Source organism: Amblyomma americanum, chromosome 4 (assembly GCF_052857255.1).
Source record: "Amblyomma americanum isolate KBUSLIRL-KWMA chromosome 4, ASM5285725v1, whole genome shotgun sequence".
Taxonomy (NCBI): Eukaryota; Metazoa; Arthropoda; class Arachnida; order Ixodida; family Ixodidae; genus Amblyomma; species Amblyomma americanum.
The window spans coordinates 192,013,266-192,040,096 of record NC_135500.1 but is presented as its reverse complement, the minus strand read 5'-3'; the positions used below and the strand labels follow the sequence as shown (position 1 = coordinate 192,040,096).

The 26,831-nt window shown below is 48.7% G+C and overlaps 3 protein-coding genes and 1 pseudogene across 5 annotated transcripts in view; all 4 read left to right on the top strand.

Moving 5' to 3' along the window:
- Positions 1-23,319, top strand: part of LOC144128902 (histone lysine acetyltransferase CREBBP-like) — a 66,251-nt gene extending 42,932 nt beyond the window's left edge. Inside the window, 5 exon segments of the mRNA XM_077662690.1 lie at positions 5,951-6,211; positions 9,647-9,812; positions 10,762-10,968; positions 11,994-12,146; positions 20,254-23,319. Of these exon segments, the coding sequence (XP_077518816.1) occupies positions 5,951-6,211; positions 9,647-9,812; positions 10,762-10,968; positions 11,994-12,146; positions 20,254-22,203 (2,737 nt within the window). The 3' untranslated portion in view covers positions 22,204-23,319.
- On the top strand, positions 1,263-5,152 carry LOC144127701 (uncharacterized; annotated as a pseudogene).
- LOC144128903 (uncharacterized) lies at positions 13,438-15,598 on the top strand. Its single transcript, XM_077662691.1, has one exon. The coding sequence runs from the start codon at positions 13,585-13,587 to the stop codon at positions 15,445-15,447; it is 1,863 nt and encodes a 620-aa protein (XP_077518817.1). The 5' UTR covers positions 13,438-13,584; the 3' UTR covers positions 15,448-15,598.
- Positions 23,320-25,190: 1,871 nt separating the features above from the next.
- Positions 25,191-26,831, top strand: part of LOC144128900 (tudor domain-containing protein 3-like) — a 142,054-nt gene continuing 140,413 nt past the window's right edge. The window contains exons 1-4 of one of the 3 annotated variants that reach the window (XM_077662687.1): positions 25,191-25,593; positions 25,722-25,806; positions 25,900-25,965; positions 26,209-26,369. In XM_077662687.1, coding sequence (XP_077518813.1) covers positions 25,559-25,593; positions 25,722-25,806; positions 25,900-25,965; positions 26,209-26,369 — 347 coding nt within the window. In that variant the 5' untranslated portion in view covers positions 25,191-25,558. The remainder of the gene's footprint in view (positions 25,594-25,721; positions 25,807-25,899; positions 25,966-26,208; positions 26,370-26,831) is intronic. The other 2 variants (XR_013313841.1, XR_013313840.1) reach the window with 2 other exon arrangements.

Below are 26,831 nucleotides of genomic sequence, written 5' to 3'. Positions count from 1 at the left end.
ATCGCAGTGCAGCACCGGCCCGGGCACAGTTCCGTTTTTGCGGCGGCGAGTGCCGGTGCGGTGCCGGTTCAACGGGATGACGGTGAAGTTTTCCTTAAGCAGAAGCGCACCGTTCAGGTGCACCTGCCTTCGGAATCAATGACCGGCAGTGAATCTGGGGACCCGGCGCCATCCACAAGCCGTGACATCGCAGTGCAGTACCGACCCGGGCACAGTTCCGTTTTTGCGGCGGTGAGTGACGATGCGGTGCCGGTTCAACGGGATGACGGTGAAGTTTTCCCTAAGCAGAAGCGCACCGTTCAGGTGCACCTGCCTTCGGAATCAATGACCGGCAGTGAATCTGGGAACCCGGCGCCGTCCACAAGCCGTGACATCGCAGTGCAGTACCGACCCGGGCACAGTTCCGTTTTTGCGGCGGCGAGTGCCGGTGCGGTGCCGGTTCAACGGGATGACGGTGAAGTTTTCCCTAAGCAGAAGCGCACCGTTCAGGTGCACCTGCCTTCGGAATCAATGACCGGCTGTGAATCTGGGGACCCGGCGCCGTCCACAAGCCGTGACATCGCAGTGCAGTACCGACCCGGGCACAGTTCCGTTTTTGCGGCGGCGAGTGCCGGTGCGGTGCCGGTTCAACGGGATGACGGTGAAGTTTTCCCTAAGCAGAAGCGCACCGTTCAGGTGCACCGGTGCACCTGCCTTCGGAATCAATGACCGGCAGTGAATCTGGGGACCCGGCGCCGTCCACAAGCCATGACATCGCAGTGCAGTACCGACCCGGGCACAGTTCCGTTTTTGCGGCGGCGAGTGCCGGTGCGGTGCCGGTTCAACGGGATGACGGTGAAGTTTTCCCTAAGCAGAAGCGCACCGTTCAGGTGCACCTGCCTTCGGAATCAATGACCGGCAGTGAATCTGGGGACCCGGCGTTGTCCACAAGCCATGACATCGCAGTGCAGCACCGGCCCGGGCACAGCTCCGTTTTTGCGGCGGCGAGTGCCGGTGCGGTGCCGGTTAAACGGGATGACGGTGAAGTTTTCCCTAAGCAGAAGCGCACCGTTCAGGTGCACCTGCCTTCGGAATCAATGACCGGCAGTGAATATGGGGACCCGGCGCCGTCCACAAGCCATGACATCGCAGTGCAGCACCGGCCCGGGCACAGTTCCGTTTTTGCGGCGGCGAGTGCCGGTGCGGTGCTGGTTCAACGGGATGACGGTGAAGTTTTCCCTAAGCAGAAGCGCACCGTTCAGGTGCACCTGCCTTCGGAATCAATGACCGGCAGTGAATCTGGGGACCCGGCGCCATCCACAAGCCATGACATTGCAGTGCAGCACCGGCCCGGGCACAGTTCCGTTTTTGCGGCGGCGAGTGACGATGCGATGCCAGCTCAACGGGATGACAGCGAGCTTTTTCCAAAACAGAAGCGCACCGTTCAGGTGCACCTGGAACCACGTTTTGTGACCTTGGAAACAGCTGAGGAGCAAGCGTGCAGCGTCCGTGCTACACTTCGCGCGGTGTCGTCAACGGAGCGCAAGTTCGGGTTCGCGCGGCAGACAGAGGAAGAATCGGCCCCAGATGAAGATGAATTCACATTAATTCAAGCTAGTGTAATGAATTCGGTAATAGGGTCTTTACTGTGCCCAAAGTGCTCTAAGAAGAGGTTGTCAGTGAAGCACGAGACTAAACTGGGCCTAGCAGTAAAATTGGTGTATTCCTGTGGTGCTTGCGGCCCTATTGCTTCACATTGGTCATCAAAAAGGAAGTCTGAAGGAAGGACTTTTGAGGTCAATATAAGAGCTATGCAAGCCATCAAGACCATTGGAAAAGGGCCCACTGCCCTGAACGACTTCTGGGCCACAATGAACGTCTCACATCGTGGGCTGCATCAAGAAACCTATCAGGGCCACCTAAAAAAATTGTTTAAACCTGGAGCAGAGGAAGCTGCACAAAACATTTTTGCAGATGCTGTATTTGCTGTAAAAGACGTCTACAGCAAGATGCAACCATCCAGCCCAAGTAACATAACAGTTGTGTATGATGGCACTTGGCTTACACGAGGCCACAGCTCTCACATTGGTGTAGGATGTATTATCGAATTTTATACCGGGCTTGTGCTGGATTGCACCGTACTGTCAAATTTCTGCCTAGGGTGCTGTCAGCAACCAGCGGAGAGTGACCCTAGCTATGGCACTTGGATTGAGCAGCATCGGTGCCAGAAAAACACAGATGTTGCCTCAGGTCAGATGGAGGTGGAAGCTGCACTAATACTTTTCAGGCGTTCTTTCAGCAGCTATGGCCTTCGCTACACGAATGTCATATGTGATGGTGACAGCCGAACATATCTTGCACTCTGCAAAGATGAGGTATACGGCTTCATACCCCTGACTAAGGAGGACTGCATAAACCATGTGCAGAAGAGGATGGGCACTGCACTCCGCACACTGGTTGCAAGAGCAAAGAAAGGGGAGCCATTGGGTGGGAAAGGTGGACTCACGCAGGACCTAATTAAAAAACTGACCAATTACTATGGTTTAGCCTTGCGCAGAAACACCGAAGTCAGTGACATGCAAAGGGCCGTGATGGCCACATTGTACCATGTGACATCTACAAATGACGAGCCTCATCATGAGCTGTGCCCACCTGGCCCTGACAGTTGGTGCAGACATAGGTCAGCACAGGCCAAAATGGAGCCACCACCGCCTCATAAGTACAAGCTACCAAGACGTGTAGCAGAGGCATTGCTACCTGTCTACCAACGCCTGTCTGACCCGCAACTGCTGGAGCGTTGCAAGGGCAACAAGACGCAGAATGCTGCAGAAAGCTTACATTCTGTCATCTGGTCAATGATTTCAAAAGATCAGCATGCTTCAGTTTTTGCAGTGGAGACTGCAGTCCATGAAGCAGTTGCACGCTACAACTTTGGTAACTTGCGTGCCTACACTGAAGTATGCAAGTCTGTGGGCATCAAACCCGGTAGCCTTGCCCTTGAGAGAGCTCAGGAGAAGGACAAAGAAAAAGAAAAGCATGCAGTGCAGAAAAAACGAAAGAGCAAAGGCATAAGAAGACCCCTGCAAGCAAAGACACCAAGTATTACAGCCCTGGGGCATTCTGAAGAACATGTGGCAGCTGTGCAACTTTAGAGCCAGTTTTCTCAGAATTGAGTTTTGAGCCGACTGTCCTGCTTGCAGAAAGCATAGAACAACTATGCCTTGTCGGATTTGCATGAGGTTTATTGCGTTGTATTTCTTAGTAAATTCTCTGTGCAGTGACATTCCTATATTTTTTAATAACTATCTCATTTTTTTTACTGCTTAGCTAAATTAGCGCGTTGATAACGACCTCATTTTTCAGACATGGATATGTTGTCCTATGTAAAAAAAATTAAGAGTGATAAAATTATTTGGAGAATGTCACTGCATGAACTATTCATTTTGCTAAAATATAAAAGCAACTGTGGGCTTCTACCATGTTTTTTTGTCATGCCAGGCTCTACTACAAAAAATAAGGAAATTGACTCCGATCCCCACCTCCCCCCTTAAATTTACAGTCGCTGACTCAATTTTCGGATTTGGTGGAAACCGGAAAAGGGTCTTAATTATTGAGCAGTCCGAAAAAAACTTAAAAAAAAAGAACGCTGTTCTGTCAAAAACCGACGTGAAGAATTATGAACTTTGCATTGCTTTTGTCGTGCCGTGAATGACTGCACACGCCACTCGAAGCTAGAAGTCGTTTCCCAGGGCAATGACAGTCGCAAAGACGGAGAGCGAACCGACGGGAAGGAGCGGGCACCTCTGAATGCACTCCCCCCCCCCTGCTCCTTCATTCTGCCTTGCTCTGTGAGTGACTGCAGCTGTCCAGTTTTCAACGAGATTGCGCGCGCTGTTCTTTGTAGGCCACCTAGATGGCAACAAAGAGCATACCATTTTCTCGAGTGGCAACGATAAACAACAAATAGCCGAGTATGTTCAAGCCAGTTCATCTCAGTGGCGAAGAACCTGTTGATTGTGACAGCGACGCCCAGTTGCGTCTATATTGGGCCGAAAAAAACAAGCTTTCAGTCAAAAAACGACTTCGATTGCTAGGGTCTATTTAGTTGGAAACATCAGTCATGAATAGTATGTATGCTTTCTCAAGAGGTACATGGTGGTTCCTCAACAGTCCGAAATATTGCGCAAGTCTGAATTATTGGAGCTGAAAAATCTGTTGGCTATTGTAATCGGTCAGTCTTAGAAATCCATGAACATCAAAAAAATCACTGTGGTGTGAAAAACCTACTTAGAAATTGCGAACTACACTGTTACTCGTGTTGTTTGCAAACCGTATTGACACAGTTGTAAGTCGACCTACCGTAAAAACCGGAATATAGGTCGAACTTTTTTTAAAAAAACCATGGTAAAAAGTCGACCCCCGTCTTATATACCGGTCATTGGCGGAAAAAATACGGAAGTCTTGCAACAATGGGTGGCTGAAGTCAGCAGCCTCCATCGCCATCAGCAGCAGTGCCGCCATTTTGCGTTTCAGTAGATGCAAAGCGGAAGCTAACGGCAATTTACCGTCGCCTTCAAGAAAAACACGATTGAGTGCGAGGAAGCTCACGGGAACCTGGCGGCACAGCCCGAATTTGGAGTATCCGAAAAGAGCATTCAGTACTGGCGGAGGCAGAAGCTGCGTATTACAACTTGCAGCAACCAGAAGAAAACATCATTTCGTGGGCAGACCGTAGTGTATCGAGAATAGGAAGGAAACGTTGCGCTGCGAGCAAGATTGCTGCCTGTGACTGCCGAATGCATCCGCGTGAAAGCGGCAGAGATCGCGCGTGCCTCTAGGCTCACGAGGGCGCAATTCAAAGGCTCGCCATCCTGGTTGCGGCGATTCATGAAGAGGAGGGCTTTGCTCTACGGCGCCGTACTTGCCTGCGCCAGAAACAAACACGCGGGCTGATTGGTGCGCGATATTGTTAAAAAATTTGCCGGGTGTACATACAAGCAGCATTTAAATGAAATTAAATACTGTCACCATTGTGCAACCTCTCGAGTCGCATTTGTCTCAAAGTAAGGATGTCTTTCGGTACTTTTTCCATTGAAAAAGATCTTTTTCATTTTTAGAATTGGTTAGTTAGGGGGTCGACCTATATTCCGGTCCGACCTATAGTCCGGTTTTTACGGTATTTTTCAAAATTTGAAAATCCGAAGGGGGGGGGGGGGGGGGTCGACTTAAAATCGAAAACAAAGCATTGCAACATAAATAAAGGTGAGACAAACAAGATATTGGGCATGCTACATCGTGGTTGCATTTTTGCTGTGCAGCTCCGTCGCATCGCTCTTGGTGCTGGCCTTGAGTAGCCGCTATGCCAACGTGCAGAACTGGCATCCCCACGGTGCAGAATTCGCTCATGGCATGATGCACGCCGGCTTCATGCATTTTGGTATCTATGATGTGAGGTGTGCTTCTGTCCGGGCAAATGCAGCATGCACATTAGAAAAGCTTAACTCTGGTTAAAATACAACCTGATATCGTCGCTTACAAGCGGAGCATGGAAAAATAAGAAAATCAAGATTTTTCAAGGAGGTTTTTCACTGCAAAGTGATTTGCTTTAGGTTCATGGATTTCCCAGACTTTGATTACTTGGACTGTTTTATGGGTCCCGCCGAGTGTGAAAAATCGGTCGGCAGCTGTAGTACAATGAGGTGCTAAAGTGCTGGGCTCTCGGCGCTGTTAGCACTGTACTATTATGAATGTCTCGCGGCACTTCGAACGTTTTGCTGTGAGGCAGCAAACTTTTATCTAAGCTCGTGTTGTGGCTGATTGCTTCTTGCCTGCACTTCATTGGAATCCCTATTGCTTTATTGTTTTCGAATTAAACTAGCAGTTCATTGTTAGTCCAGGGAGTAGGCTGAACGAAAAGTATGCTGTTTACAGGGTTAATTTTCACATTGCTTTCTCGTTCTTTTTCACCCAGATATGTGGATACAGGGCACTGGCCAGAGCAGTTCCCTTACCGTGCCAAGGCACTGTTTGCCTTTGAGGAGATTGACGGCGTTGACACATGCTTCTTTGGAATGCATGTACAAGAATATGGCTCGGAGTGTCATCCGCCCAACACCCGTCGTGTGTACATAGCTTACCTGGACAGTGTGCATTTCTTCCGGCCCAAGCGGTTTCGCACCGCTGTCTACCACGAGATTCTCCTGGGCTACCTTGACTATGTCAAGCAACTTGGGTAAGTTGAAACAGCGTTGTTACAATTACAAGTTGGTTGCAGTTTGTTTGATTGCAGCCTCTGCTAGACATGCTGACTGGTTGTGGGTTGCTGACTAGATGTATGCTTGCACTGAGTATGATACACTATCATCTTTGCCCAATGTAACTAGAGATATGATCAAATACAATCTTTGTGGTATATTACTTGTAATAGCAAAGCATGGGATGTCGCTCACTGTATTTTTGGTGTGCACACCATGGGAAGGTGAGAATCAGTGGTGCTGAACATGTGGTGCACAAGTTGTCATCACAGCAGTTTTCCAATAAAAATGCAGAGTACTACAACTATACAGGCCTGCATGATAGCTGCATTGGTACAAAAATGTGTAGCTGTGTAAAAATGTGTAGATCACTCCAGCGGCGGCGGCTCCAATTTGAGCGCTACTTCCTTGCACCCCTGCTTGGAGCACCATTGCTATTGTGGAGCACTATTGCTCTCCTTCCCTCTCACACTTCTTTGTTCACTCTGGCAGCGGCACTTCCTAAGCGAACTCAGTTCCTCTTGCTTCCGCTGGGACACTGTTGCAGTGCACCTTCTCTCCATCTGGTCTTCCTCTTGCATCTGCCCACACAGCCCTCTGGTCACAATGCCCACAGCAGTGTGCTTTTGCAGGAATGTGGGCGATGCAGTAAAACCTCGTTAACCCGGATCTCACGGGACTGGGAGAAATGTCCGAGTTAACCGAATTCCGGATTATCGAATGTGCCGTGAAAACGACAAAAAAATATATGCAGCATGAACGTACCTTGATTGCTTGAAAAACTGAGTTATTTTCGTTTTTTTCATCGCCGGAATCTGCGCTGGAACGATCTTTTTCAACCCCATCAGGTGATGATGCGCACGCTCACTGTCGCGGGATTCTAGTACGCAGAATTCCTCTAGAACAGCGAGAGCCTCGGCGGCCTCCTGCACAGTGCGCCGTTGCGGCGGCTGATCTTGATTATCATCATTGGAACACTCATTTTCCTCCACGTTGATCACTTCCGATATGATATGATCGTCAGTCAGCTGGCCAGCAACAGCAACACCATCGTCAATAGCAATGTAGTCGGCAAGCCGGACATCAGCAGGCAAGAGAAACTCCAAGCTCCTGTCATCCGTCGCTTCGTCACCCATCCTTTCAGCGTCGTCGGGAGGCACATCTACATCATAGTCGTCAAGGCAGACAAACCCGCCGTGCCTGAAGGAGTTTGCAATGACCTCCGCTGACGTGTTGCTCCAGACATGTGCTAAGGTATGGACCACCCTAAGGAGGTTTGTATCGTATTCTCGCTCTGCCTGCTTGCAGAGCAGCATCCTTTCCATCACATGCCGTCTGTACTTGGTTGGCCCTCACGTGCTGGATAATGCCCTGGTCTAGCGGCTGTAGAGCAGCCGTCATGTTTGATGGCAGGAAGGCAAGCTCGATGCATCCCAGCCCTGTCACATTGGTGTGTGCGCTGCAGTTATCCATGACAAACAAAACAGTGCGGTTTTTGGCGGAGAAGCGGCGGTCGAGCTGCCGCAGCCAACTTTGAAAAATATCCATGGTCATCCATGCTTTTCTGTTTGCTCTGTACTCTACAGGTAGGCGGCGAACGTTCTTAAAGCACCTAGGGTGGTTTGCTTTGCCTATTACAAGAAGTGGTAGGCGCTGCGTGCCCAGCATATTTGTGGCGAGGAGCACAGTTACCCTTTCTTTGCTCCTCTTGCCTCCAACGCACGGGTCACCCTTGAACGTGATCGTTTTGTTCGGCAAGGCCTTGAAAAAATGTGCCGTTTCATTGCCGTTGAAGACGGCAGGTTCGTAACGAGCCAGGTATCGGGGAAGCTTGGTCGACTTCCAGGGATGCAACGTTCATGTACCGCTGCCTTCTCACCATGCACGTTCCTGAAGACCAATCCATGTCTTTCTTTGAAGCATACGAACCAACCTTCAGACGCACTGAAAGAGTCAACGTTCATTTTCGCTGCATACACTTCTCAGCCTGCTGACAGATCTGCGAGCGGCCCGCTCAGGGGAAGTTGCTCGTTGCGCATATTTGAGATTCATCGTAGCAATGAATTTTCTAATGCCGGGTGCGCTGCCTTCCTGAGCCTTTTTTAGTACCAGTGAATTTGCCGCTGCCAAATGCTTCGAGAATTTTTTCTTTGTTCTTCACGTAGTCACTCAATGTGCTCCTCTTGAGCCCATATTTTTTCATTATCTCTTGCCGAGAAATGCCTTCACTGACCTCCTTTAATATCTTCACCTTCGCTTGTAAATTATTGGCCGGCTGCTGTTGCTGCTTCGCTGGGTTGGTGGCCGCCATCACAGCAAAGTGTGACGGCAGTGACAGGATGCACCAGTCCGCACGCAATGCGGCTTGTCACACTCGCAATACAAAGAAAGCAGCTGTAGCGTCTGCGTAGACGTGGCGGCAGTGACAGCATGCACCAGCAGTCGAATGCAACGGGCACGAGTGCGCACACAACTCGGCTTCACACACTCCCAACACAAAAGAACGCAGCTGCAGCGTTGGCGTAGCATGGGCAGCATGCGCGTAGTCCCGGTGACAAAGTATGCCCAGCAAGCCATCCTGTCGTTCTTTGCAGCTTTTAGTGGTTGCTGGATGCTCGACCAGTGCGCTGGGTGGTGGCTAGCGCCACCTGGCCACTGATCGCTCTCTCACTATCATCATCGCATCTCTCGCGTCCTGCGGCCGTTTCTTGTTTTGATCCAGTTTGCGCGGCTTTCCTCAGCTGCATCGGCTTCGTCGTCGGTTAGGGGTGTTTGAACACCCGGGCTGCCGAGTATGGCCGTTGCGATAGCTCTCGCCGGGGTTGTCAGAGTTACCCGATACGCGGCTAAATGCTGCCGAGTTAACAAGTGTTTAACACCATTGAACTACGCACATTTTTCCCGGGAACGCGGTGCGTGTCCGAGTTAGCCGTATTTTCGAGTTATCGAGATCCGGGTTAACGAGGCTTTACTGTAGCAGTAACTCAGAGAACAAACCACCACTTGGCTTGCAGCGGAGGCTCGTGCCTTTCCTCCAGTGCTGTTATTACCACTGTGTCTTAGTGTGTTGAAGTCGTGTAAGTGTTATTATGTTAGTGACTTCAAAATTGTGTCATTAGAAAAAAATGAGATTGAACTTTACGGAGGCACCATTGCGTCTTCATAGGTCATTTTTTCCGTTTCATATAAATTTTCATTTCGAAAACTGTGCACAGGCCCAACGAGCAGCCTTTAAGTGCAACCTGCGGTATTACTGTTGTGGGCTGGACAATCTTGGGCAGTGGCAAAATTGGTGTGTGGTTGAGCTTGGGGCTCTTTAGAGAAGTTGAACCTGATTATTTGGGGGTGTTGAGTTCCTGCAGTGTAGAGATTGAATTGTTCTTGCTAAGTGAGATGTCTGTTTTGCATTCTAGATTTGCAATGGCACATATTTGGGCTTGCCCACCAAGCGAAGGAGATGACTACATTTTCCACTGCCACCCTCCTGAGCAGAAGATACCAAAGCCAAAGCGGCTCCAGGACTGGTACAAGATGATGCTTGACAAGGGCATCCTCGAGAGGATAGTGCTGGAGTACAAGGTACTTTGCCTGCTTGCTTTTGCACTTGTGCTGTGAATCAGTAGTCATCTTGGTATTTTGCGAGTACAGGGTATTTGGAAGGCTGCGTCAAACTTCTAGGCATATGGAGTTGCAGTGCTATAAGGGCTGTACATCTCATGAAGGGCCGGTTCAAATGAGCCTAAGGTTTCTGAGGGATTGTATGATGAGCTGCTTTAGCAGTGCATGTTCATTGAAACAGGCTAATAGGCAAGTTGGTCGACAGTGGCTGGACTGGACAGCATCAGCCAGCCAGCCTGAACCAGCTAAGCACTGTTTCGGACACTGATTGGCACGTTGCTGGTGTTTTCTTTCCAATTTTTTCCTTCGCGCCGTTTCCTTCGCATCCACCCACATGGCTCTATTCTCCAGCGCACCAAAACTGCATGCTCCTCACGTGCCGTTCACTCTCTTTGCAATGGAGCTCCACTGAGTCGCACCGTGAAAGATGCGGAGGGACGATTTTGGAGCCGTTCTGCTCCGATGCTCCCGACAGCATGCATGCAATAAAAATAAAGCCTTGATGCAAATATGAAAAACAGTCATTGGCGCGCTGTTCTCATCTCGGAATCGGGCAGCCATTGCCCAGTCTTTCACCTGATAAATTTACCATGGAGCAAACAGTTCTTGAGGTTTTTTTCGGGGTCATTGAATAATTCGAACTTTCGGATAATTGAACATTTTTTTCTGGTTCCCTGGAGTTCGAATTAATGGGTCTTTTTCTGTAGTAGTGTTGGTGGTGGTCACTGGAAACGCTGAGTGTAACTTATTTTTAGTTCACATTTTTGTTAAATGTCTGTACTGAAAAGTTATTTTCATCGTTTTATGCAGTTGCAATTAATTTCTTGTTTGTTGGTTGTTCTCCTGTGGCCTTGAACTGGTTTCTGTGAAGTTGCTTAGTCTGAATGTCGCTGGCTGTTGTCTTGTGCAGGACATCCTGAAGCAGGCCACGGAGGATAACCTGAAGAGCGCCTGTGAGTTGCCCTACTTTGAAGGCGACTTCTGGCCTAATGTGCTCGAAGAGAGCATAAAAGAGCTTGACCAAGAGGAGGAGGAGAAACGCAAGGCTGCTGAGGCCCTGGCCGCTTCTGCCGCTGCTTCCGAAGGCAGCCAGGACGGAGAGCCTGAGGGCTCCGAGGTACGATGCAGCCCTTTCACTTACGGCGTTTCTTCATCTGTCTTATTTGCTGTGCGTTGTATGTGTGTATTGTTCGGCTGATAGGTGTAGGTTGGCATGAGGATCTGAACACGAAAATCGAGACTCCTTGCGATGCTCTCACTGAGGAGGAGTAACTGCAATGTGAAGAGGTACCACAACAAGGCGTAACAAACCAAACTGACCTTATATTGGATTGACCCCATATTGGAAGTGGGGGTTTCATACTGATCACAAAGTGAAAAGTCACCCCTCATGGTATATATGGGTCATATGCGGTGTTCATTTTCGAAGGCTAGGTTAAATAGCTGAGAAGCCTAGTGAGCAGTCATTATTCATCACCCTTATCGACTAGGAATCCCACACCTAGTTCTCGTCTGTCCGTTGAACCACAACCACAATAGCATGGTGGGTACCCTTCCTTAAATGTGGCGCTGTTGCTGACAGATTTTTCGGATTGTGTGGGACCCATCAGATGGTCCGAACAGACTGAATATGCAAACTTCAAAAAGTCACTTTACTGGGAAGAAATCTACTTGAGAAAATAGCAGATTTTGCTCAGAGTCATAACTCATATATAAGCGGTAATATTCACTTGCATTTGAGTTAGTCATGCTCTCGTCAGGCCTGCACCGCATCCCACATCACCAATACAGTTTGCGATGCTGCGCTCGTATGCATGCTTCAAATGATTCTGATCGACAAGTGGTGCTTGTTTGCCAGGGCAATGAGAGCTGGGCAGACTGAGAGAGAGAAATGTTTTGCTTGTCTGTCGAGCAAATGCAAAATGGAGGCAGCATCGCCATGTTCAATGAAGATTGGCGTAAAGCATATGAATGGAGCTTTCGTTATTGTTTCTCATTTCTTTTTTTTTAAACAGGGACTCTTCTTGCTTGTAGCATCTAGCTTGTTCAGTCTGTTGTGAGTTAATTTGAAAAAATTTCTTCGATAAAAGATTGAAAGGGAAGAAAATGTAGCTAACGTGCTTGTGGTCTCAACTTCTTCAGCAGGGTGAGAAGAAGGGACAGAAGAGTGGTCGCAACAAGAAGGCCAACAAAAGCAAAAGTAACCAGCGCAAAAACAACAAGAAGTCTACAGTGCCGCATACAGGGAATGATCTCTCTGCCAAGATCTATTCTACCATGGAGAAGCACAAAGAGGTAGGGTGGCATTTTCACTTCTTTTTTCTTTACACTTATCACACATTAAATCAACGGCCTTTGGACTCAAAACACCAATTGACCATTGCCACACAGCAATTTCCAGTGACCATTGAACTTGATGGGCATTGACTCAGTGGAGGCTTGCCAATGAGCAATGGCGTTTCCAAGGGCCATTGAGAGCAGTGTCACGGTCATGGTACATTTAAACATACAAATAAGTGTTTCCTGTCTGCCGGTGAATACAAATGGGAAGCCATGTCACCCCCTTGTTTGCAATTTTTTGTGCGAAGGCACTACTACACGGTGTTGAACCCAGCCAAGTATCTGTGGCACCCCTGACCTTGAGGGTGCAGAAGTAAAATAAATATTGCCAGGACTGGGTTTCAAACCCGCAGTGGTGCGAACAGATCGGCTTTACTGGCCACTGGATGAGAGCACTGTGCTATCACCACAGCTGACCATGCCTCGTGTTAAATTGCAACACTCTCAGATGCAAACAAACTTGTGCTTTTTTTGTATGCTGTATTTGCATTTCTCCTGCTAAAGAAGCACTGTGGATAGGATGGGACAGAGACGATCACTGATTTGGAGGTTGTGTGAATATTGAAATGTTCGAATACGAATCGAATATGAAGAAAAAACAGGCTTCGAATATCGAATCGAATATTGAATATCTGGTCAGCAAATAAATTCAGAAAAGAAACAAGCAAACATTGTTGCTCATTTTTTTTTCTTTCAAAGTAGTGTATGGCCTTTGCAACTGAAATAAACAAAACTAGATTGCCTGAGCACCATGTAAAAAAACATCATGTACACAGAAATGTATACTACTTAATTGAACAACATTAATAGTATCCAACCTGTAATGTGGTCAGGCAAAATGAAATCCATAACATGGCAAGACTGGAAACAAAAATTACATGATGGCTAGTAAAACCTCATTAAGGGGAGACGCGGGTCGAAAAGTCGCGGTTTTCTAAAAAAAAATCACTTTTTCGTTTTAAGCTGCATTGTCATCTTTGGTGTATAAGCTTTTATTTCTGTAAATATCAAGCCGAAATTCGCACGAGAAGTTACCAAAAAATGCGCCTAAGTGAGCGGCGGTAACTCTATAATCCACCGAAAGTTTAGAAAGTCCGCGCCGTTTGCATCGTTCTCACGCAATCCAGCCTCACCGCCCGCCATTTGCAATCATCGGGGCGTGCAGCGTCAGCCCTTTCCTCCAAGGTTCAATGGCTGTCAGTCTCGTATGTTCACGGAGAATAAAAGAAAAACGAGAAAGAAGACGAGACTGTCGCGTGTTTTGAATTGCGCGCCATGCAGCGCGGCGCCGCCATTGGACGGCGGTGCTCCTTTTGTGCAGTAAAGCCGAACCACCGCTGCTGCGTGTTCTCGAAAGCCGCACAGTTTCCCGTGTTCTTTCCGCGTTTTCGTGATGACTAGCCCGAAAAAGTGCAGTTCCGACGCCCGGAAGTATCGAACTCGGCACAAGTACCGAGGGAAACGGCGTAAGACTGTTAAAAAAACGACAGCCGGGAATGACGCCCGCGACGCTCCGGCGTCGGTTAGGCCTACCGCCGACACCGGTCACCGCGACAGTTGTGAAATCGACGCTGCTATGGATTTCGTCAGTGCATCGCAGAAAAAGATGGGATTCTTCAAAAGTGACTCAAGGTCGGTCGGTGCCCCTGCTGCTAGCACGGTGTTGTGCGAGATCGGCGCATTGACGGCACTGGTGGCAGGATCGGCATGCCCTACTTGCCGCGAACGGAAACTCGCCGTCCGAGAAGCAGCTGAGAAGCGCAAAGGGCTTTCGTCGTACTTAGAGCTACGCTGCGAAAATCCCGACTGCCCAGAGTCTGTGCTTTCATTCACGCACACGTCGAAGCGGATCATTTCGGCCGGTGAGTGCGGTGACCGCGGGGCGAACACTCGCTACGACAGCGGGAGCTCGCGCGACGGCTTCGCCGTAAACGTGAAGGCTGTTTTGGCAGCGCGTGCTATAGGTGCTGGATATGACCAGCTTTCGCGATTTTGCGCAATCATCGGCCTTCGAAAACCACTGCATCACAAGACATTCCATGCTATTTCCAAGAAGCTCCATGGTGCTGCAATGGAAGCTGTTCGCCAAAACTTGGAGCAGGCACGAAAGGTGACAAAGGACGCCGTTGGCGGCGGCGATGTGCCGGTCATGTTTGACGGCACGTGGCAAAAAAGGGGCCATAAAAGCCACAACGGAGTGGGCACAGCTGTGTCCCTGGACACAGGCCTTTGCTTGGACTTTGAAGTGCTTTCAAATTACTGTCTTGCTTGCAGTATCCACAAGCCCATGGGTGATGATGATGAGGTATGGCAAGCCTTTCATCGCCCTGTATGCGAAAAGAACACTGAATGTTCATCTCATGCAATGGAACCTGAGGCAGCAGTGCGCATATGGCAGAGGACTTTGTCATATGAGACCCCACTGCGGTTCACAACTTTCTTGAGCGACGGTGACAGCAAAGCCTATACTGCCGTCTGTGGGGCTGAGGTGTACGGTGACACTGTCATCGAAAAAGAAGAGTGCACTAACCACGTTGCAAAACGCCTAGGCACTGCTCTGCGAAAAATGACAACACCACTGCCACGAGGTCAAAAGCTATCTGTCACAGCCATCCAGAAACTGCAGACATATTATCAAATAGCCATAACAAATAACAAAGGCAGCGTGCGCAGCATGTACACTGCTATATGGGCCTCCTATTTTCATTGTTGCTCCAGTGATGGGGCCAGCAGCCACAAATTTTGCCCTGCTGAACCAGATTCCTGGTGCAAACATAGGCGTGCTGAAGCACTGGGGGAGCCTACACCACGCCATACCCCTTTGTTGACAAAAGCTCAGGGCTTGGCAATTATGCCTATATATAAGCGCCTTACTGATGAGAAGCTCCTGGCTCGGTGCCTTCATGGCAAGACGCAAAACGCAGCGGAGTCGCTCAATAGTAAAATATGGCTGCTGTGTCCAAAAACAAAATTTGCTTCTCGGACATCTGTGGAGACAGCCACGGCTATTGCCGTGCTGTGGTACAACAAAGGCCATGCCGGCTTTGAAGAAGTCCTTCAAGAGATTGGGGTACTTCCCCCAGAAGAGTTGGTTGCACGCAGCGACCATTCTGATTGCATGCGGATAAAGAAGATGAACTTGAAGCGAACCGCAGAAGCAAGGGCGCACCGTCGGAGCGCAGTGAAAAGGGCTCGCACCGAGGAGACCAACCGTAGGAGCCGGGAAGGGCCAAGCTACAGCGCAGGAGCCTTCTAGAAACTGTGTGTGCTTTCTGTAAAGCTGCTCTTGGGTGTGACCAAGATTCATCGGAAAACAATCGCATTTTGAAGAATAGAATGTTTTGAAACTTTCAAACCTGTTTTTCTCATTTTGAAATTTTTTTATATTTTCGTGTCTTCCGGGAAGCCTTTTGTACTCTTAGAATTGGTGTATACTAACGAAATTTGGCATACATATTCTTGAAGGTATGTAGAATGCCGATATCTACTTGAAATTTCATTATCGGTCGTCAGTAATTACAATATAACGAAGCTATGTTTCAGGGAACTGAAGAAAGCAATGGTTGAAGTGTCAATTTTTTTGTCTAACTTCCAATAACTGAACACGTTTTTTGACTAGATATTGGCACTCTGTGATCTACAAAGAGCTAAATAAGCTATAGCACAATACCTTTTGTGAAAGTTTAGTGCATAAAAAAGTGCCCATAAAATCGTTATAATTTGTCATTAAGTATAATATAACTTTAGAACTGTAGCAGCTACATAAAAACTAATTACATATTTGAAATCTGCATAAAAAACTGTCTAGTTGGCTGAATTTTGAAGTCTCTGGTACAAATAATAAAAAAAAAGTTGTTTCGAGGAGCCTCTCCCCTTAATTCGGGGTTCAAAGAACCGACAGAAATCCCCGGGCTATTTGAAGGTCGATTTATAAAATGCCCTGCGCCCCCACCCCCCCCCCCCCCCCCCCCCCCAAAAAAAAAACTACCGAAAATGCGGTAGTCTAATGAGGCAGCTCTATCGTGCAAACAACTGTAATCACGTGACGAGCACAGAGTTTCGGCGTGCTGGAAGGAATCGCGAACGTGTGCGAGAGGGGAATGCACATTGACGTCGGAATGGCGAGGACTGCTTCTAAAAGGAAAAAAAAAAGACCAGCGACACATTAGTCCAGTGCCTGAAAGCGGCACGGTGCTTCTAAAAAGGAAAAAAAATGACCAGCGATGCATCAGTCAGCGTCTGAAAGCGGCACGGTGCTAAGATTGCACTATTGGCGAATGCGCGGGCCGACAGTTGCCATTGCCACGGGCAAGTTGCCATTGCCACGGGCAAGTGGCGAAGCTCAGAAACCAAAACTACGCGGCCAGGTTATTTTTGGGGCGCTCTGAACGTTGTCAAGCCTGCCATTATGCCCATGGGTGCATAGGTTACAGTGCACCACGCAATAGGCGGGATTTTTACAGGATTGCATGCCCTGTTGTGACACCTCGACTCGCCACTTCAGGAGCCTCACGCAAAATTCCGCAACTAGGCTTTCCCGCATAGCGTAGTTGACCAAAACAAGATGGCGGTGGTCACACTTGAAGAGTTAAGGTGACAGAACGAATGCCATGGGTGTGGGCATTAATTATATAACATATTACGGAAGTATTACAAAATAAAAGTGATCTCGCATTGTAGTTGTTGGAAGCGGGTCGTCCCCCATCTTGTTCGCAGCACGTGTGGTATGTGGGAAAGCCCACTTGCGGTATTGCGCACAAGGTGAAGCCTAGCGGCATCGGAATGCGATCGGCCCATGCCATAAACGATGGAGAAGAAAGAGAACAGGGCCTTTATATGGTTTTCCTGAACTTTAATTTCTATATTCAGATAATTTGCCCAGACATTGAGCTTTTGCCACAACCAAATTTACGAAAGTCGGTGCGGTATACGATCGCTGCCGAGTATTCGCGAATTTTCGAATATTCGGAAATTCACGAATATCATTTCTCGAATGCGAATATGAACCGAATATGAAACATATTCGATTCGTATTCGAAGTTTCGAATATTCGTACACCCCTACTGATTTGCAACAGTTTTGGTAGCAAAACTGGAGTACTTTTGAAATGAACTGCTTTCCTCCATTTCCCATTCTATAGTACTTATGAAAAGGGATAACACTGCATGACAGGAAGAAAGCAGAATGGGTTAGGGAGCTGTCATGAGTTAATGATATCCTTTTTGAAATAAAAAGGTTTAAGGGGCTCTAAACTTTTCATGCGTAAGCGTACCATTGTGTGCGTTCAGAAAGAGCCACCAGTCTTCTCTGGAAGCTGGGAGGATTCAACTATATCGACCACATTATGATTCCACAAAAAGAACAAATAAAATTTGCCCGTTGTCACATAAACCACCACATATTATGAAAAATGTGATTTTAAAGTCAATGTCAAATGTTTAAAGCTTTAGCACATATAGTAGGTAGCGCATTTGCTTAATATGCGGTGGTAGGGCAGCTCAAAAGTCGGTGCTGAGAAAAATATTTTCATCAATAAAACGATGATTCCGAAGTCTGAAGTGAAACAAACATTTTATATTTTAATTTCTTTTAATTCCTGAAATTTAGGGTTAACTTGCTCATAGAATCAACTGCCACTAAACAGCAAAACACTGCAAAGATCCGCACGCGGTAATGCTAGAGCTTTCATAAAATCAAAGCTCTGACAGCCATCGAGAGGCACCGCGGCACAGCCTCTGCGGACTTCCGTGTCGGAAAAATAAAGTGCAATACCAGGCGGCCCGGCACTGCGTCGTGGCACAACGCAGTCAACAGCTGGCTGTAAACCTGACTGGCAGCGAACCTCCCATTTTAGATCCCTATAATGAGAGACACGGCGCACTTGGAAGCAGCCTCACTTGCGGCAGACAGCGGAAAGAATGAATATGAAGCCCGCATGTGCTGCTACGGTCGTTTTGTGGCGACTGCTTTGATCATTATCAATTTGCATCAATTATAATCCAGAAACCGCTTTTCTTGGGCCACAACAAGAAAAAAGTGCTCAACAGTAACATTGGGCTTGAAGCCAGCCATCACAACCGCGTCATGTACAGTGCGAGCCACGGAGCAAGCCCGCTCTTATTTAAGGAGGGACACAGCTTTTTCGGGCCGAAAATTCGCGAAAAAAAAAAATGGTTTTTCAATTTTGTCATATTCGGATTCACGAGGTCATTTTGCACCTGACATCGAATTTTTAGAAAGAAATAGACAGTATATGCCTAGTAATAGCCATTTAAGTTTCCGAAGGCGCACGATTTGCCTTAAATTGAGGTGAAATCATGCCTCGCCGTCGCTCGGTACCTACGCGCCCCCCAACGCCGTTTTGGTCTTGTTTGAAAGCTAGCACCTCCAGCTTTTTTTTAAAAATCAGTAAGCAACGCTGGGATTTTTACGTTCGCGGACAAAATGACTGCAAAGAAAACATGTGCGCCGCGTTGTCATTGGTTAGAAAAGCCATTACGTTCGTGGACAAAATGACCGCAAAGAAAACATGCGCGCCGCGTTGTCATTGGTTAGAAAAGCCATGTGATCAAAATGGCGCTCTGTGTAGGCCTCGGGTTAGGCTTGTCTGCTCCAGAAGCGCGGCGCAGGTGGATGCAGTATCACTAGTTTCATCGGTTCGGTGCCCGGAAACGGAGAAAACGCAAAAGGCACAAGGAGCCTGGACTATCGCAGCCTCTGCGGAGCGAAGGTCAAAGTGCGGATGGCACGCTGCCAACTGCACCGTGAAGTGAATGACCGTGAAGCGCGTCGGGGACCTGCGCCGCCAACAACGACTCATCGCTAGTGCTGTTGCCGGCTCTGCTCCCGAGCAAAAACAAAGAAAACGCTGTTAGAATTGACGCAGCCTCAGCAGGGCGAAGGTTGAAGCGTTGTTGGAGCGCTGCCAACCGCATCGTGAATGGCCGCGAAGCGCGTCGCGGACCCGCACCGTGGACGATGGCACACCTCCAGTGCCGTCGCCGGCTCTGCTCCTGGGCAAAAACGATGTGCAGCTCGAGTTACGCCAGCCGCGTATGCATCGATGCTGGAATTATGACCGATAGCGATGTGGTGAAAACTAGTGCCCGGGAACGAGTGATACTTCGTTTTGAATTGACGCTAGCGACAACGCGGAAGATGAGCATTTCGTCGCGTCTGTTTCTTAGGCTCCACCAAGAAGCAAAAGTTATCTGTGGGCATTGTTAAGATGGCAAAAAGGCGGCAGAGCGATGAAATGCATCCTGATTATGCCCCTGATGCATTCCTATGAGTTTGAAGTTGTTCCTGTCGCATAAAAATGGTCGGAAACGTTTTTTGTCGCTTTCCCAAAACACCAATTTTGACACATTTGCAATAGTGCAGGGATGATATCTCTGGGTCTGGGTGGGCTAGCTTCATAATTCTTTTTTTGTTGGAAAGATGAACTCACAAAGAGTGAAATAAGACTGTATCAAGACCAGTTGCCAATCAGCATAATTTTAAAACAATACATTTCGCCTGAGCCGCCATATTGAATTTTCTCTGGTAAAGTTTAATGTGCTGTGACATCTTTTCACATGAGCCTAAAACAGCCATTTCTGTCTTATTGCACTCCATGGACATTCTAGATCATGTCTGTATGCTGATCCTCACCATTACAACCTTTGCCATTACAAAATTAAGTTACCTGCATGTTCCAAACAAAGATTGCACAATATTTTGAGAACAACTTGTTTCACAGAAAAACTAAAAGCATATTTGAAATAAGCATTTTGAAATACATAAACTGGGTAAGTTTCATAAATATCTGTCAAGAAATAAGAAAAATAGCTCTAAGAGGGGTGTCCCCCTTAAGAATCACAGTTCAGTATTGCTCTTCACTGCTTTGCACCTAGTGCTTTTGCTGAATGAAGCCTACCCAGCTTGTTGGCCATCTTTATGATCACATGCACATTTTTTACGATTGAAATTCACACATTTGGATGGCTGTTTAAAAATTAGATTGCAGCATTGCCTCTCTCTCTTTTCTAAATGTCGTTGTGCTTGATTATTTCTTGTACAGGTTTTCTTCGTTATCCGGCTGCACTCTGCACAGGCTGCTGTCAGCTTGCCCCAGATCCATGACCCAGACCTCCTCATGCAATGTGATCTGATGGATGGTCGAGATGCTTTTCTGACACTTGCTCGAGAGAAGCACTATGAGTTTTCATCACTTAGGCGTGCCAAGTTCTCAACCATGGCTATGCTCTACGAGCTTCATAACCAAGGCCAGGACCGTTTTGTGTATACATGCAACAGCTGCAAGAGCCATGTGGAAACACGTTACCACTGTACAGTATGTGACGACTTTGACTTGTGTGTGGCTTGTTATGACCGTGAGGGCCACCCGCACAAGATGGAGAAGCTGGGCTTTGACCTGGATGACGGCACCTCGGCAGCTGACCCCAAGCAGAGCAACCCGCAGGAGTCACAGCGGCTGTCTATTCAGCGCTGCATACACTCACTGGTACATGCATGCCAGTGCCGGGATGCCAACTGCCGCTTGCCCAGCTGCCGGCGCATGAAGCGAGTTGTTCAGCACTCCAAGAGCTGCAAGCGAAAGACCAATGGCGGCTGCCCCATCTGCAAGCAGCTTATTGCCCTCTGCTGCTATCATGCCAAGCACTGCCAAGAGGCCAAGTGTCCCGTGCCCTTCTGCCTCAACATCAAGCACAAACTGCGCCAGCAGCAGCTGCAGCAACGCCTCCAGCAAGCGCAGATCCTGCAGCGGCGCATTGCCAGTATGGCCACCATGCAGAACCGAGGAGCTCCTGCGCTACAACCGGCCACAAGTGCCACCTCACCTGCGCTTTCATCAGGGCCGCCAGCACTTCCACCAACCAGCACACCCCCCGGGAGTGGCGCCAAGCCTGCGGGACCCCCCGTTGCGGCGCTGCAGGCTGTGCAGCAGGTGCAGGCAGCGGCCGCCCGTCAGCAGGCACCCCACCTGGGGGGCAACCCTGGCTACGGCAAGGGAGTGCCCCCTGTGCAGAAACCGCTCGCACCCACTGGGCCCCGCATGATGCCCACCATGCGCTGGGAGGGGCCACCCTACAGCGGTGGCCAGCAGGTCCTGTCTCCCATCCGGCAAGCACAGCCGCCACCCATGGTGCCGCCTGGTGCCCAGATGGGGCCTCCTGGTGGTGGCCAGCAGCGGTCCAGTCAGATGACGCCCGCTTTACAGCAGCTGATACAGACGCTCAAGTCACCCGCCTCTCCACAGCAGCAACAGCAGGTGCTGCACATCCTCAAGTCAAATCCGCAGCTGATGGCTGCCTTCATCAAGCAACGCAGCCAGCACCAACAGCAGCAGCAACAGCAGCAACACCAACAGCAGCAGCAGCAGCAACAGCAGCAGCAGCAACAGGCACCGCCCCAGCAGCTGATGTTGGGCGGTCCACAACAGCCACCTGGTATGCAGCAACCGCCGATGCAGCAGCAGTGGCTGCAGAAGCAGCAGCTGCTCATGATGCAGCGCCAGCAGCAGTTCCAGCAGCAGCAACAGCAACAGCAACAGCAGCAGCAGCAGCAGGGGCCACCCCAGGGGGCCTACCAGCGGCCTCGGCACTTCTACCAGGGAGGGCCACCTGGTCCGGACCAGTACCAGCAGTTTGCCCCTCCGCTGAAGCAGAGCCCCCTAAGCCCCCAGCAGCTGATGCAGCAGGTGCGGTCACCTCCCCCGGGACAGCTCGTGCGTTCGCCGCAGCCCTCACCACGGCCCATCCCATCTCCTCGGCAGCAGCCCATCCCATCCCCTCACTACCCCAGCCAGACGCACTCGCCGCACCTAGGCGGGGGGCCCCTGGTGGAAGGTCCCCCTGGTGGCGCCGACCTGATGCTGCCCCAGGGGGGCCTCGGGGCGGGGCCCAGCCCGAGCCCCGACCTTGCACCCCCACCGCCACCCCAGCCGGGGGACGGCTCAGACATGCTGACGCCCCAGGAGCAGCTGAACAAGTTTGTGGAGAACTTGTAGCCCTACCGCCTGCTGTGCGCGCAGAGGACTGGAGCCCCCTTGTACATACCACTGGGCACGATGCCTCCTTGTACAGTTCAACTCTGCATCGGTTTGTGCTCCTCCTTTTTATGGATCATCGGACACATCTCGCGGCAGTGGACTCTCTTAGCCTTGGCTGCTGGGCCCCTCATCTGTACTGTAAATTCATCTGCCCTCCTTGCTCTGTACCCGTCCCCTGTTTATTGTTCCTCTGCCTGCCTTTCATTTTTTTTACCTGTGTGTGCGCACCCAGTGGGCTCCAATCATGAAAGAGAAGGAGCATTCTCACCAGTTAAGTTAAAGCAAGTGCTGCCTTTCCCCGAACCGTTCTCAAAGGAGCCTGTGGTCACACGCCACTTGTGTCTGGGAGGCGGCTGCATTGTTTCACCTCCGTGTTTGTTTCAGTGTTTTTTACAAAGTGCAGTGGTGGTTTTGGTGCCCCCGGTGGCACAAGTTATTTATTACTTAGTTTTCAAGCATCTCGGGAAGAAGCCCTCGCCCATCTCCTGTCATGGAGCCATTTTTTAAATAATAAGAGTGTGTCTGGAGGCTTGTATATTGTGTAGGTCATGTGGGCGCAAACAGACGCTTCCCTCTGGGCACAGAGGAGCAGAAGAAATCTGGATCACATTCCAGGCTGTCCCCCCTCTCTTGTGCGCCAAGTTCGTTGAGCTGATGGGGGCCGGGGAAATTCAGTGCATCAAGGGCTGTTGACCTCAGGGCAGCGAGAATGTATCATTTTCACTGCCAGCCACTGTGCAGACGAGACACGACTTGCGGTGGGGGGGTGGGGCTAAAAGCTGTATGATGTAGGAAGCCAGTGGTGCTGCATTTGGAGATGGTTAAATGGAAAAAGCCTTGTGGAGGCAAAAAAAAGGAAACAATTATGGCGCCTCATATTGAAGCATTGCCCTTCCCTCTCTGAACACACTCACCCCATGAACCCGGAAAGAGCAAAATGTTGCCTTTTGTTGTTTGTACATTCATTCCCTAGGGTCGCCGTCTGGTTGGGCGATGTCTGCATTGTACATACTGTACACATTTCATGTCTACGAATGGAATAAAATTAGGTACGTTAATAGAAGGCCACTTTCATTTGATGAACTGTGTTCTTTTATTGAACTGTGCACTTTGAGCGTTTGATCTGGCCAGTATGGCACGTTTACTATCTTACAATAACATTTTCTGCTCGTATGAAAGGTTTCATGCTTGCTTTGTTTTTTTACACACCATATTAAATTACGTTATTCAAGGTAGGTCTTCCATGGATATTATTCAAGCAGACTGCTGATACATTAGCTTATACTGGTCAATTATACCTTCATTGTGAATCGTGCTGCTTTAGAAATAGCCAGTTCAAGTATTGCTTCAGGAGACTTAACAGTTACTGATAGGCCTGCTGCTGAAAAAATTGCGCTCAAATTTTGACTGCATATGATGAATTATGAGATGTGTACAGGTTAAAATGGATTGGGTGCTATTGCCACTTTTCTCACAGCTGAAGCATGGTGAATATAATACATGCACACCGCATTCACAGTGGAGTATTAGATGGTAATTCAGCTCAAAAAAAAAAAAAATCTCTTAGGTGTGTCATGCCTCGATATAATATGCCTCGTGAAACCGTGAACCTCGTGAAACCGGGGGTCATGTGTGCGCGGTGTTATGCGTAGAAGCCGCATTCCGGGTAGAATATTCGTGCTTGCTGAAAAATTTTTTCGCCAAATTTACTTTGCGTATGAAAAAAAAAATGGCCGAGCAGCATTCGACACTGACGAACCGCAAGCTTAAGTTGCACAGTGGAAATAGCTGTGGCGGTAAGTGTTGGCAGGAGTTCGAAGCGAACTGAAGGCGCCCGTGTGCTGTGCGATGTCGGTGCGCGTTAAAGAACAGGTGGTCAATTTCCGGAGCCCTTCACTACGGCGTCCCTCATAGCCGGAGTCGCTTTGGGACGTTAAACGCCCACAAACCAATACTGCGCCTTTCCTCAAAAACCAATTTTCAAACGGACAGAGACCTTTCAGTAATTTTTTGCTTGCAGACGACGCAAAATCGTGCATTTTGGTCCTGCCTTGCCGCGGACATTAGTTCCGTGCGTTCCGTGAAGAGATGAAGCGAAATGGAGGAAGTCTCCGTGGTGGAAAGTACCAGTTTAATTCCACCTTAAGCGTCCAACAGCACCGTGTTGGCCGCGAGCGGGCAACATTCGGTTAAGTCCAGGCTCGAGGGAGGTTGTCCTTTTAAATGCTTTCAAGAAAATCTCGCAATGCAGCGCTGACAGTCTAAAACACGAGGTGCCGAGCAGCGGTTGGTCATTAGTTTCACGGGAGGAGTGTTTCGTGGTTGCTACTTGTTACGGCACAGAAAAATGAGAGCGCCGTTTGATCACGCGAAAACACGCTGCGTACCACTGGTTTCATCGCAGCTTCTTACTTTAGCACCATACCTCCACTGTTGAGTAAAAGGGGATTTTAGCACTGTGTGCCTAAGGCACAGGCAATAGAGTGCTCTACGCGCATTCGTTAGATGTTTGTGTACTCATGAGCACTTATGACGAAAAACAGTTCAGGGGCACATTAAAATTTATTTACAATTCAGGTCAAGCACCCTCCATCGCTTTCCCGACACCAATTCAGACGCCACGTCCCTTGAAGTTCAGTCCCGGATCTGCTGGATGACATAGGGCACTAGAAAAACAAGTGGAAGAATGAGTACACAGTTGTAACAGCTCCCAAAACGAGCGCATATACGAAAGGAAAACATTTACAAAAGGTGACTTACTTGCTCGTATTAATACGACTAGGAAGCCGAACTTGAATAACGTATTAACAGTGGCAGACCGAGCCCGCTGCTTCTCTTCGGCAGGGTCGACTCGTTCCATACGAGGCTGGGTGAGCTTCAGCATTGTCTTTGAATATGTTTGAAGAAAACTGAGCAAGCCCGCAAAATGAGAGGCGACCGGCTACGCAAAACTAGCCGAACACGCTTAATACTTGGATACCGACGGCTGCACATGGATACCGATCCAACTGGACACCAATCCAGTTTTGATGATGATGATGATATTGGACGCACTTTGCGTCCTCAAGCGGTAGACAGTGACCGGTTGAGTGAAAGATCAGCCTGAGGATTTCGTGCGCCTCGAGAAGTTGCTCTGCATGAGAAGCCGTCCTTTTGATCTTAATCCTGGCACTGAAATGCTCATTCTTAATTGGTCTACGCTGAGTTTTATTTCGTGTCTGCGAAGCAGCGAGTCACAGGAACTTTAGAACAGACCAGGCCTGAAGCTGAGCAAGTTGAAGTTGGATTTTCTGCCGGAGGTACTGGAAGGAAAATGGGGCTGCTCGAGGAGTTGAAGGATCGCGGATGGTAGGCAGTACTTTCGCTTTTTATAATTGCAGTTTTGTTGAATATCTGCGGTAGCCACTGCACACTTGCTGGATTTTCCGATGGGCTGCTGTGCACTGTGTAAGTTGTGGTTTTATTGATGCGAGCAGGTTCTTGAGCGCCGAAGGTCTGGAAGAGTGTACAGAGGGCTTGGAGAACCCGAAGCCGGAAGATGTAATCCGTAAAGCTGTTAACGTAAGTTTTTCTCCACTCGTTGGGGTAATTGCCGTCGTGCTGCGATCCATTACTGAGCTGACGTGATCGGACGTGATCTTCATTGCTTTCCAGTTTGATTTAGCTGACATTGGAGAAGGCGGGCTGCCAGAGGATGTCTCGAGGAACAAAGTGGATTCGGTGCGTTTCTGTTTTATTCAAATATGCTTAACTTCGAAACAAGCAAGCAGGAAAACAACTGGAAGTTCTGAGAACACGGTTTGAACTACTGTGAAGTACACTAGTTCCAATCGGTTTCCAGCTTGTTCGAATTGTGTTAGGCATTCTAGCGGTTTTATTATTATTATTTTTTGTCTGGTGTCATAATACAGCCACGGAATAGTACTTTCGTGTTGATCAAGCGTAATACTTTTTTTGTGACAGGTATCAGGGCCAGTGGTGGTTCAAATTCAAAAGATACGAAATGTTGCGGCCCCGAAGAGCAACCCTGAATCCGATCACTCTCCGAGGCTTTTGCGACTGCACTTACATGATGGAACTTCGTACTGCAGTGCCATTCAGTGGGGACGGTGGAACAATATAAGGTAAAAAACTTGTATATGTATTGTACTGTCCGTGGTCTACCAATGCACAAACAGCATCGTGCAACCATCAGAGATTTAAGTGTTGTCTATTCGTGCTACTGTAAAAGAAGCTGAATAATATCTGACATATCATGATTTGCTTACTATGTTGTCTGTATGTATTAGCGGGTACAGTGTGTTTCTTGCAATAGTTCTCCATATTCGCTGAACTGGAAACAATTAAATATGACTTTTCACAGTGTTCTGTCATGACCGTCATTGCTGTCGTTCAGAAACATCACTTGGGAACAGATCAGCATTTCTATTTGTGTTGTCAACATTTTACCAGTTGAGTAAGTGCAGTGAGCATGTGCAGTGGGGAGCCTCCTGTTTGCTGCCGCATTGCTCCCTCTACTCAGCTGTTTGTGCGCTTAAGCTCTCTCTGTAAGCTAACTGGCCACTGTATCTTAGGCCATATGTTAC